We start from the raw sequence: 12933 nt of genomic DNA on the forward strand, positions 1-12933 counted from the left end.
ATCTCTCATCTATGTAGTGTCTACATGTGAGTTTACTATTGTGTCACAGCTGCTGGGAGAAGACATTGCTCCTGTGACTCACTTCTCCCTCTCCCCTCTCCATAGAGCTGCTATGTAATCCAACACCTCAGTAAGATTCTGTCTTGTTGCTCTCAAGATGGAATCCAGTAGAGATTCCACAGTAAAAAGCAGATTGGGAGGGAAGGATAAAAAAATCAGTTTCCTCTGATATAATACAAAGTTTATTGTGATCACTTATGATTTATGTAATACTTGTGGTATGATTTATGGAAAGTTTATTAAAAAGTCACTGACCAGTTAACTTAAAGGAAACCTACCAATTAATTTGATGCATCATGCAGTATGCAGACATACCTTGAGACTGCTGTAGCTACACTGATGCAGGATCATATCTTGGAAAAACCCTGAGCTGAGTGGTTTTGCTGAAAAAAATAGATATTACATTATAATAATGAAGCCCTTTCCCTTCTATGGCTCCTACATGCGCTTGCTTCCGCGCTTCTCCTAGCCAGTGAGTTTTTCTCTGCAGGAGATGATAATGTAATCACTTTTCTCCCTGCCAGACAGAATAATCAATTGCTGCACCATCCCCTAGCGGCTGTGTATGAGTGATCCACCTCAGGTTGATTAGTCATGCTTGACTAACCTCCATTTGTAATTCCAAGCTCCCGTATGTAATGTGTTGATCGAGGCAGCCATGCTGATCCAGCTTTCCCAAGGTCCTGAATGTTATATTAAACAAGATATGATCCTGCATCAGTGTAGCTACAGCATTCTCAAGTTATATTTGCTTTGTAATACCTGAAATCAAATGGTAAGTTTCCTTTAACGTCTATGGAGGAGATTTGGAGCTCAGTATCAGCAAAGTGAAGTCCCAGGTTCTAAAAACCCATGATGAACTGGGTCAAACTTTTCAAACTAAAACAAGAAATTGCTAAAAATTCAACAAATACTTTAAAGGGCTTTTCTGCCTTATTAATAACAGATTGGTAGAGGTTCACAGGCTACAAAAACAATCACACAGAAGAACAGCTCCATTTTCTTTGTAGTGTTCCGCTGTGCTACTGCATCTCAGCTCCTATTCATGTGAATGGGTGCTAAGATGCAATGACCTGTCCTGGACACTATTTAGACAGTGGCACTGTTGCTCTAAGTTTCTTCTCTGTGTAGTTCTGAAATTAATGTTATCCCATGGATATATTATCAATATAAATAAGGTGGAAAAGGGGATTAAACCCTAGGACTGTATTAATACATTTATGAGATGAACTTGCTGAATTCCTCGTCCCCTCAATACAAAATACAAAATTCTATCTATCCAGTATCAGAGTCTAATCATATTTTCTTATTCATCTCCCTAGGACCCTTTGTGTTAGGTTGAAGGCAGGGCATGAAGATTTTATTATTAGGTGTCTATGTGATGCATACACAATACATGGGACTTGAATGCTCTGTATAGTGTGATGTGTGCACCTGCAGTATTAAATACGATCAATATCAAAATAAAATTGTATTCTACATTTAGAATGGTTTATTTTTGAGTCACTTTGCATTACTCATTTTTGGCCACTAGATGGTGCACCAGCACATATGGAAATTTCTGATGAGGAATCACTATACACTGCTCATAATAATAATAATAATAATAATAATTCCTTTATTTATATAGCGCACACAGATTACGCAGCGCTGCACAGTGTTTGCCAAATCAGTCCCTGTCCCCAATCGGGCTCACAATCTAATCAACCTACCAGTATGTTTTGGAGTGTGGGAGGAAACCGGAGTACCCGGAGGAAATCTACACAAACACAGAGAGAACATACAAACTCTTTGCAGATGTTGACTCTGGGACTTGAACCCAGATACCCAGCGCTGCAAGGTTGTTATGCTAACCACTGAGCCACCATATAATTTACACACCTGCAAATAACATCCATGTGTTGTACAGACCTGATCCTAGTATCAAGCTAATTATTCAGTGTAGATAATTAGTGAATATTTTCTGCATACAGTAGACGGTTCTCTAAGGGCAGTGTGCAGGTCGATATCAGTATCCCTCTGATAACATAAGATTATAAACTATATCACTAGGTTATTCATGAGTTATTATATCATGACATGTGCTATATCTGATATATGTGATAGATGTATGATATAATGAAGGTATACATATTATCAGTATATATGTATATATATATATATATATATATATATATATATATATATATATATATATAGGCTTGAAGAAGAAGGCTCCAGGCTTCAGGAGCCAAAATGTAGCTTGGCACATGTTGGAATAAATCAGTACGTTCCGCTTGAATCTCGGAGTGCTGCCATTTTCTTTTTACATATATATATATATATATATATATATATTATATTCAGGTGATATCCTTTGTATAATGTGTCTTTAAGCTATGTCGAATGTATCCCCTGTATCAGATTATTCCCCCTTTCTGCTATATCACCAGGTAATCTCCCCATTATTAGAATAATGGGGTGTAAACACATTTTGCACTTTGTATCATTAAACTATAATTTTGGGGTAGAGTTTCTGGAAATCAGTAACATGTTTAACCTCCCTATGCACGTCAGCAGGAGAGAACTACTATACACCATATCATCCGCTGACCTCAGGGACCAGCCATCGATGCTATGGACTTTGGTATTTACTATGGGAAGTGAATGTAAAATATGTGAAGAATCTGTCTATCCCTTGCAGTCTACCTACAGTATATCATCAGCAAGGGAGCGGTACGTCCCATACAGGATCATCCCACGGTTTCATTCAGCAAATATTTAGCCAGTTCAGTGTTGTAGTTGCAGTCAGTGACTACAATACTGATCAGATACGGGCAGAAGTGGCATTGAGCAAATCACAGATGACACCTGGCATTATGTGACATCATTATGACTTCTCCTGACCATAACTTATTGTTGCAGAATTTGAAGCCTGTTGTTTTCAGTGCTTTGCAGCACATCTCCACACTGCAACCCTAAAAATACCACAGTCACAGCATAGTGTCACCTGGGTAACAAGTATGTTCCACAATGTGTTTCTAAATAACATATACTCACAACATAACTGACCACACTGTGTCCCCTGTATATATCATATGCAACACCCCTGCCAACGTATGGACAGTGGAGTGTTGCGAATGAGGCCCTTTATCTGTATCTCCCCAGCAGGTGAGCCTGTGCAACAGGCCTCAGGGAGAATGCAGTCAGTGGAAGGCCTCAGTAGTTTTAGACCCTGCCTGTACAGCAAGTGTTAACAGGGTATGTGTTTTGATTTACTGTTATCCAATGATATTCCTTCATGTGAACTGGAGTGTGATTGGAGAGTGAGCACCACCTGACCAGGGAATGACAAAACCCTTGGACAGGAAGGGGCAAGTCATCTTACCAGCCAGCTCTCCTAGAGAGCACACATCTCTTTAGGCCCAGCTCTCACCACATGAGGAGCTCCTGGGCCTCAGCTCTGAATATAGAGCACAAACTGTCAGTGACCACAGAGATAGTGTGTCACACCTCTAGTGCCACACACAGAACACCCAGGACAAAGCTGCAGCTTCCATACCTGGACACAGCTACCTCCCAGCCTGCACCTACTACCAGGCTGGTGAATCTACTCCTGAGGATCACTCTCCATGACCACTCCAGTGATCCGGAATCTTCAACAATCCGCCATCTGTACAAGATCGTTTGGCTCGTTCCCTGCTGTTGTTCGAATAAAGAACGTTGCCTCCATCTGGTCCCTATATACGGCTGTACCATCAAGGTCGCCCTATCAATTACACCGGGACTCATACTACGGACATGAAAGGAATTGCCCCAGGGAGAACCAGTACCACAGCCTCTCCCTACATATTTCTTGCACACACCACCTGCTGGAGACCTGCCAGGTTGTGGGACAGCCCTCCGGTCCCCATACCAAGCACCGTGACATCAGCGTGCCTAGGCCGCAACCGCCAGCCACTCCGGTATTCTGGGCCCCGGCTGCCTCCAGGCCCCAAGAAAAGGCTAGGCCCCGGTGGGGGATGATGCACATATATACATATGATATATCATATGTGAAACACCAGACACCTCTATGTGCTGCCCCCCCCATATATATCATATATACCGAATTAAAGAGTTTTGGTTTCAGCTCTAGCAAGTCATTCATATTAATAATATATACAAGTAATAGGAATACAAATGATGAAAGCATCCTGGTCTAGTATATCCTTATTTTCCTTTTATTTTCAAAAAAAATGAGGGAGGTATTTAGCTGAGATATGAATTGGGGTTTTTATTTCATCTAGTTATTGCCAGATAGCAGATGGATAATAGGGAAAATATACAGGGCTGGGGTTGCACGGTGGCTCAGTGCTTAGCACTACAGCCTTGCAGTGCTGGGGACCTGGGTTCAAGTCCCATACAGGTCAACATCTGCAAATAGTTTGTATGTTCTTTACATGTTTGTGTGGGTTTCCTCCAGGTCCTCCGGTTTCCTCCCACACTCCAAAACTTACTGGTAGATTGTGAGCCCCATTGGGGACAGGGACTGATTTGGCAAGTCTTGTGCAGCGCTGCGGAATCTGCGTGCGCTATATAAATAAAGAATCATTATTATACATACTGGTTCAGCAAACAGGCAGCAGTACAGGGTTCTGATAGAAACAAGGGCACTAACGAGTAATATAACTACTAATGTACTAGAGACTGGTCGGTCCTTAGAAGGAAATGCCCTGCGTCTGCATTACTGTATGGAGTGAAGACCTCCCTATAAAACCCCATTTTCGAGCACCACTTTTTGGTAACCGCTGCTTAACCCTGAAGAATGCACCTTGGAGAATGAATATCTAATACAAGGGTAATTAGCAGCATCATTTGGAGGTCATAAAATCCCTTTGCTTTTTATGGTGTGGCAGCACAGCGGTGCCCAAGGTCAGTCCCTGGCACGTAGGGGCAGAGTATACAGCACTGTTAATATCTACCTCGGCACCAGGACAATAATAATAATTAAGCTCCATAAACATCGACTCAAAGTTCAGACAGGGCTGGGAACTAGATAAGACCTGATAATAATCAGCCAGGTCATGTATATAGTAATTATCACTACATACAACAACTCCTATAAATCGCCTTTTTTTAAGACAGATGTAGCAGAGGGAAATTTGTGAAAAAAATCACTAAATACAATCACTTTCAAAAAAATACTTAAAGGAAACTTACCACCAGGATGAAGGATTGTAAACCAAGTGCACTGACATGCTGGAGTGTGCCCCCTCTGGCAGGATCTGCTCTTTTTTTTTTCTTGCAAAAAAGGCCTAAAATTATGCAAATGAGCCTGAGGGGCTCTGGGTTCCATAGGTTTTAATGGAGCCTGGAGCCCCTCAGGCTAATTTGCATAATTTTTAAAGCCATGTTTTCCCTTAAGAATATGGGCATAAGATGCTAAAAGAAGAGCAGATCCTGCCAGAGGGGGCACACACCAGTATGTAAGTGTGCTTGGTTTATAATCCTTCATTCTGGTGGTGGATGTAATTTAAAGAGAACCTGTCACTAGATTTTACCGGATTAAACTACAAACCCCTAAAGTCGGGAGTGAAATGTTCTTTCTAGAATTCCATCTTTTCTGTGAAATCTCACAGTTTACCTATAAATAATATTCTCCAAAGTCAGGCAAATATGACGCTTTTCACCTCATTTACACATAAGATAAGTCAAGTTTCGAGGTTGCAGGGGTAGTGTCAATTCAGAAGGTCCTATCATTTGTTCAGAAGTACCTGAAACATGTAACTTATGTCATATTAAAGATAAGAATCTCAACTTTCCCATCACATCAGGCTTTTGGCTTTATGAGCTACAGAACTACAGATACAGGCAGCCTAAGGTATAGTTGGATGCAAGCTGCAGATAAAATCCAGATCCTGCCTTTTCTAACTGCCTGTTTGTCCAGTTCTGTAGATTACAGAACCATAAGGGAGGTGATCCAAAACATGAGATTTTTATCTTTAATATGACACCAGTAACATGTTTTTAGGTTCCACAGAACAAAAGATATAAGCTACTGAAGTGACACTACCCCTGCAACCACTAAACTTGACTCGTCTCATGTGAAAATGAAGTGAGAAGAGTCATATTTGGCAGAGATTGTTTTTCACATGAAAGCGAAAATTCTAGAAAGGGCATTTCATACCCTACCTGAGGGGGCTAGTAGTTAAGCAGGGTAAAACCTGGGGACAGGTTCTCTTTAAAGGAAACCTACCATTTGATTGGATGCATTATGAAGCAAACATACCTGGAGGATGCTGTAGCTACACTGATGCAGGATCATATATTGCTTAATCCCTGAGCTGAGTGGTTTTGCTGATAAAACAGATATAACATTATAATAATGAAGCTCTGCCCCTATGGCTCCTAAATCATCATCCAGTCTCTATAGAATAACAGGTAGAGACAATAGGAGCTGAACATTCCTGCATCCCAGCAGATCTGTGCTTAGTTCTCCAAGTTGACTGGAAGAACTTCCCTGCCGCAGGCAACATGCACACTGTAGCACCTCTCCTGTGGTCTGCACCCAGGGTCGGTTCCAGGTATCAGTCGCTCCTGGGTGACAGAGCCTCAGTGGGCCCCTTTGCAGTGAACTCACATGGTGGCATTAAAATTTCAGAAACTAAAACATTCTCCCGTTTCCTAAAATATTCACTAGTTTATCATATCAAACACCCACCCATACGGTTATTTTATATAAAGCCCCCCTTTACAATTCCTTTCCTTGTGTGGGGCCCCCCAGTAGCTCTGGGCCCCGACACATGGCCTGGTATGCCCAGTGCTTGCGCCGACCCTGTCTGCACCCTCCTTCTCAACAGTGGAAGCATAAGGGATCAGTGATAGCCTTTCTCATTGGCGCAGGAGCCCGAGTATCGGTGAGTCCATCTGACAAGTAATCACCACTATGGGGTCCTCTCCCGCTGCTATGCATTGGCTCTTAATGCAGGATGGGCCTATAGCAGAGCAACTCCCAGGGCTGGAGAAGACCTATAAGCAGTGAGAACATGTCAGCTGTACAGTACTAACTGCTCCAGGTCCTCTCCTGTTCAAGGTTCTGTTGCTGGTACATACATCATAGAAGAAAGTGGAGCGTGAGACAGGGAACAGAAGAGGAAAGATAAAACGTTAGTATTTATTGTCTGCTCTTTGGCCTTCATTATTCTTATTTACTGCTCTGGGGTCTCCAGTATTAATATTGTCTGCTCTGGGGTCTCCAGTATTAATATTGTCTGCTCTGGGGTCTCCAGTATTAATATTGTCTGCTCTGGGGTCTCCAGTATTAATATTGTCTGCTCTGGGGTCTCCAGTATTATTAATGTCTGCTCTGGGGTCTCCATTATTATTATTATCTGTCCTGGGGTCTTCAGAATTGTTATTTTCTGCTTTGGGGGTCTATATTACTATCTGATCTGAGGTTTCCATTATTATTTTCTACTCTGGGGTCTCCATTATTATTATAGGCCATCAAGAACTATCAAGATGGAACATTATTTACATGTTAATCAGTCTATTACTGACTTGTATATATCAGTAAATGCTTGTTCTGCACTCTCTGGACTTATTTACTTCCTGCCTTGCTCCCTTGATGTTTCATAATTGCAATCAGAGCCCTTGTAATTAATATATTCACACACACACATAGCAACTGTTGCAGTAGGGAGGCTGAGTGCTGCCCGGATGAGCAGGTACGAGTGCTTGTTTATGTGTGTTGTACGGTCGGACTGTGCCCAGCTCCTAGGCTCGCCCCTCCCTTGGGCACAGTCCATCGTCAGCATAGTCAGCCTTTTCTTTGCACATTGATCTCTGTAGCTCCAGAGGCGGAGGAGAAGTGGGCGCTTGTCAATGATTATTTGATATAACCAGGATTCTTGGATCAGCTGTAGCGTGAAACCTCAGGTAACAGGAGCCTTAAGCCTTGTGCTTCCATACTTTGTGCTTGACTTGAAGACTGGGATCCGTCAGCAGCTATCCATCATGCAGGAGACAGAACATCTGTACGAATCGGTAATGCCCCAACAGTGGATGGACAATGAGAAGATCTACTCCGTCCCTAGTAGTCCGGACAGTATGGATCTGAGTCCCGAGCGTCCTCAAAGCAGCGCCTCAACCAATCTATCTTCTCAACCCGAAGGAGATGATACGTATAAAGTCATGGAGAACGGCTCCACCACCAAACCTGATTTGCACTTGGTCCTTGAGAAGAATCCCTCAAACCACATGTCACCCCTTTCTCCATTGTCCACAACTCCAACATCTCCTTATGCTTCAAAATCACCGTTTTCTCCAATGAGCATCAATTCTTCATCCAACCCAACATCTCCAACTTCTCCAGGGGAGTACATTCCACCGCTTGGTCTTCACACTCGAGTCTTGGACCCCACCGGGCAACTGAACAACCATCAAAATTTTGATGAAGTTGACAATGAGGCGTCTGAAAACATCTCCCTCTACGTCAAGGTAGATAACGTATCTATTGTGGGTGAAGATAACCCTTTAAAAATTCTTAAAGGCAATCTGTCTATGTGCCGTTTTGACTATGCAGACTGTAGACAGTGTGAAATATTGACCCTGGAGATCTTTGAAACCATTGTGTGTGTTGTTCATAGCACACTATGTATATTCCAGAACTGTAGCTTCTGGAGGCGTGTCCTCACACTGCTGTGCTCTTAGCTCTGTGCATTGAACTACTGTGAAGCTCATCAGTGTGAGGACAAACCTAAGTAACATTACATGGTAAAAACTAATGATAGACTGAATTTAAATTCTCTTTGAAATGTATTTGATGTCATTGTTTTATTTGATGACCTCCTTGCTCGTAGTTATGGCATCTCTTAGACATTGTAACCATAGTGGGACCCTGTGAGGGCTATTAAAGGGAACCTAGCACCACGGATCTACCTATAAAGGAAGATCAGGTGGTAGGTGCATCTATTGGACGTGAGGGTAGGAGGAAGAGGAATGCTTGAGAAAGATTCAACTGGAATCGAAAAGTTGCAATTTTTATGCTTGGATGATGATACAATAGAGATTTTTTGGAACTGAACCGTACCGGGTGCTGTGGCTTTCTCCATTCCTTATAAGGGCTAATCATCACGTACCCGCAATCTTTAAATAACTTTTATTTGCCTAATATGTACATTTTCTAAAGAGGCTACTGGGGTGTGGAGTAGCCGGAGCTGAGGCTACATGGCGCGGCTACTCCACGCCCCAGTAGCCTCTTTGATCCTAATACCAGACGTCTTCGGAGCGCATCTCCTCGTAGCTGCGCGTCCTTGGCCGCAAAGTCTGCTGACTGCTCATGCGCAGGACAGCAGTCTTCGGAGCAGTGACCGTGCAGACGCGGGCCTGTTGTTTTGTGCATGCGTAGTCGGTACATCTGGTAGGAGGATCAAAGAGGCTACTGGGGCGTGGAGTAACCGCACCGTGTAGCCTCAGCTCCAGCTACTCCACGCCCCAGTAGCCTCTTTAGAAAATTTACATATTAGGCAAATAAAAGTTATTTAAAGATTACGGGGACGTGAGAATAAGCCCTAATAGATGCACCTACCACCCAATCTACCTTTATAGAATAATATAGAGAATAAATAATCTTTATAACGTCGGCATGGAGCACGCGGTTATTGTAGACTGAATATTCATAGTTTTACTTATGTCTAAATATCACCGTAGATTTTGCATATCTTCCGTCTCCTGTCAAACGTCCATAGAAAAAAATTCTATTCCTTGTGATATAAGCATTCTGGAGCATCTCTCCTCATAATTGTATGTTATATGATTCCAGTCTTGTGCCTTCTAATGTTTTTAGTTGACAGCCGGGTGTTACCTGCGGTAGAGTGTCCGTTTTTTTCTGTATTTATGGCAGCCCTGATTGGACAATGTCCGACCTCACATAGACACGGTCCAACTTAAAGGAAATCTACCATTAAAATCCATTGTGATAAAGCAGGGACATAGATCAAGACACCGAGACTGTGGTCATCTTCTTATATTTGTTATCCATGACCTTCTTGTGTTACCAGAGCTCCTCCGTGCCTTGGCTTCACAGGCTGTTAGCACTTCCCCCCTCCCACTTTGTGAAATTTCATCAGGCAGAGGGAGAGGGGAAGTTCTGAGGGAGCAGAGGGGGAGACAGTTTAACAGCTTGAGAAGCTATAGCATTGAGGGACTTTGGTTACTACCCCTGGAGCCTCTTAGGCTCATTAGCATAATTATAAAAGTTGATTTTAGAAGGAAGGCGGCCATGGATTACAAATATAAGAGATTACTACAGTCACAGTGCCTGGATCTATGAGTAATGTCCCTGGTTTATCATGATGGATTTTCGAAGGCAGATTTCTTTAAGAAGTTAGAATATTTCTGGTGTACCTTATTGCTCTTAAAAAGTTTGAGGTTGAATGAATTTTTGGGTCCACTTTATCTCCAAAATCAGCATTTATAGCAATTTCTAGTTTTCAATGTTTCATTCCTGATATTTTTGTTGGCCCTGTAGAGTCATTTTAGGTGCGAATATTCATAAAGTTTTTGGAACATGAGACTTTTTGGCTCCTTTTATGGTCAGGTCATGTAGGCGAAAGTTAACAAAACTCAAGAGGTAAGAATCGCCCAGCAAAACCAAAAACATACTAAAAAAGTTGAAAGGATATGCATTATGGGCATGTTTTTTTGTTGGTTGTGTGCAATAAAAAATGTGGCCGGCATGAGGTCCATAATTGGGGAAACTATCAGAAACGTTCTTCATAGCCCCATCAACTTAGTCCCCCCGCCAACTGAAAATTATATTGATGGGACAGACAACTCTAAGTCCATGCATGCTTATCCTGCTGCTTCATAAATTGGTGTGTAGGGGACTCCATTTCTCGTGAATGGTTGAGGCCCCAGCCGTTGGTCCCCCACCAATCAGATTGTTATCCCCTATCCTGTGGAAAGCTGATAACAATTAAACATGGCACAACCCCTTTAAGGACTGGTCATCACTATGTTACTGTGCAACCTTCTAATGTCTTGATAAGTTCTTAGTCCCCTTACGCCAAGGGGTAAACAAGGAACTCATAATGAAATTTGCCCAGTTAAGGAAACTTATTATAATTTACCATCTGAGGGGTAAATCAGTTACTAGAACAGTGCGAGATCTTAACCTTTTGGCTGAAGATCACTTACACTCTGGAGGTCCTGCCATGTGTGTTACCAAGGGTGTATAAGGCTGCCATGGGCCCTGGGCTGTATGAATATTATGGGCCCTGACAAGTCTGGAATCACTTCCTACATCTGGTACTATAATCAGCTTCTTGGGGAATGGAGGACGTGTCCCTTCAGCTTTCAGGACCTTTGAAGATGGAACAGATGTATGAGAATTTCATAAGTGAAGGCCCTTCTCAGTATAAAATTTGGTGGGCTGTTTGGGTGGCCTTGGGCCCCCTAGAAGGCTTGGGCCCCAGGCTACCGCACAAACCACCTATATTATAATCCACTTCTGTGTGTTACACAAATAACCCACTGCTGTGAATGGACACTGTGTAATTCCAAAATTTGCCTGTGGGGGCGCTGCAGGGAAATAGGTCAATTACTACAAGGTTTTCCCCACCTTACCAATGATTGGTGGCAGTCACAGTGCAGATGGGTGTGATTTGTTATTGCTCTTGTTGCTTTTCATAAATTAGGCCCAATATATGGCTGTATATTACTATTTATAACCTGACAGATACCTTGTAAATGTCAGGGGGAACAAAGTTCTGGAGAGATAACTTCTGGGGAAGTGCAGTTTTGTAGATATGTAGTATTCTGAAGCATTGGGTTGCGTGTTTTTTTGTAGTAGAGAAAACAAAAGATTTGAAAAACTTTTCTTTGTGTTGACCTTTTAACTTTTAAGTCTAATTTATTTCCTCTTTTTGGATCCCTCCCTTCCAAGTCTTCAGCCTAGATATAAGGGTAATTTATGTAGTCCTTAAATAGTCATAGCTTTTGTGCAAAAAAGTGCTTTTTTGTATATATATGTTTATTTTATTAAAATAATAATTTTATTTTTCCAAAATTTAGGCCAGGCTTAAAGGGGATGGGCCAACTACCGTATTTTTGTGACTATAAGGTGCATTAAAAATCCTTTGATTTTCTCAGAAATCAAAGGTGCGCCTTATACTCCGGTGCACCTTATATATGAACCTAGACGTTTTAGCAGGCATTTATTGATGGTGCGCCTTATACTCCGGTGCGCCTTATTGTCTGAAAAATAATGTACTTATTATGGTATATATTACACTGGGAACTGTGGCAGCTCATGGGCAGCACAGATTTGGTTTTCTGGTGCAGAAGTTACAAGAAAGTAAAGGGTTTCTCCATGAAAACAAATCTTGGACCCCTGAGAGGGTGACAACCCACTGGTGACTATGACTATAACAGCATCTTGTGAAATCACTTTCTCTCCTATCTATCACCATTGGAATGACATCACTTGTTTCTGATACAATGAACACGTTGCCCCTGATGAATGGATGGTTCCGTATCAGCGGCTGTTTATGTGCTCTGCTAATGTCCCTGATTATATCAAATAGAATTGTATTATCTGGGATTGCACATACAATATAAATAATCCGGCAATATGGTAACACAAACAAGTCAGAACATGCACCTGTCATCCCCTGCAGCGCTCTACCTGTGCAATGTAGCCACGGCAAATATACCAAGGAATTACTAAGGAATATTTGTTGTGGAAGTAAAGACGACTTAGAGGCTAAGGGTGGAACTGTGTGTTTTGTAAAAAACTTTTGTTATTCCCGTACACAGTTCCTTCCATGTTTGAGCCATAGACATTTTACACAGTTTATTATATTAAGTCACATCCTAAAACATGACATTACTTATCCTGTACTGATCCTG

General features: G+C 42.0%; 1 protein-coding gene across 1 annotated transcript in view; it reads left to right on the forward strand.

Annotated features, from left to right (window-relative positions):
* The first annotated feature begins 7851 nt into the window (after positions 1-7851).
* The window catches only part of CLIC5 (chloride intracellular channel 5), a 79197-nt gene continuing 74115 nt past the window's right edge, over positions 7852-12933 (forward strand). Inside the window, exon 1 of the mRNA XM_072143726.1 lies at positions 7852-8520. Coding sequence (XP_071999827.1) covers positions 8038-8520 — 483 coding nt within the window. The 5' untranslated portion in view covers positions 7852-8037. The remainder of the gene's footprint in view (positions 8521-12933) is intronic.

Source organism: Engystomops pustulosus, chromosome 3 (genome assembly GCF_040894005.1).
Source record: "Engystomops pustulosus chromosome 3, aEngPut4.maternal, whole genome shotgun sequence".
NCBI lineage: Eukaryota > Metazoa > Chordata > Amphibia > Anura > Leptodactylidae > Engystomops > Engystomops pustulosus.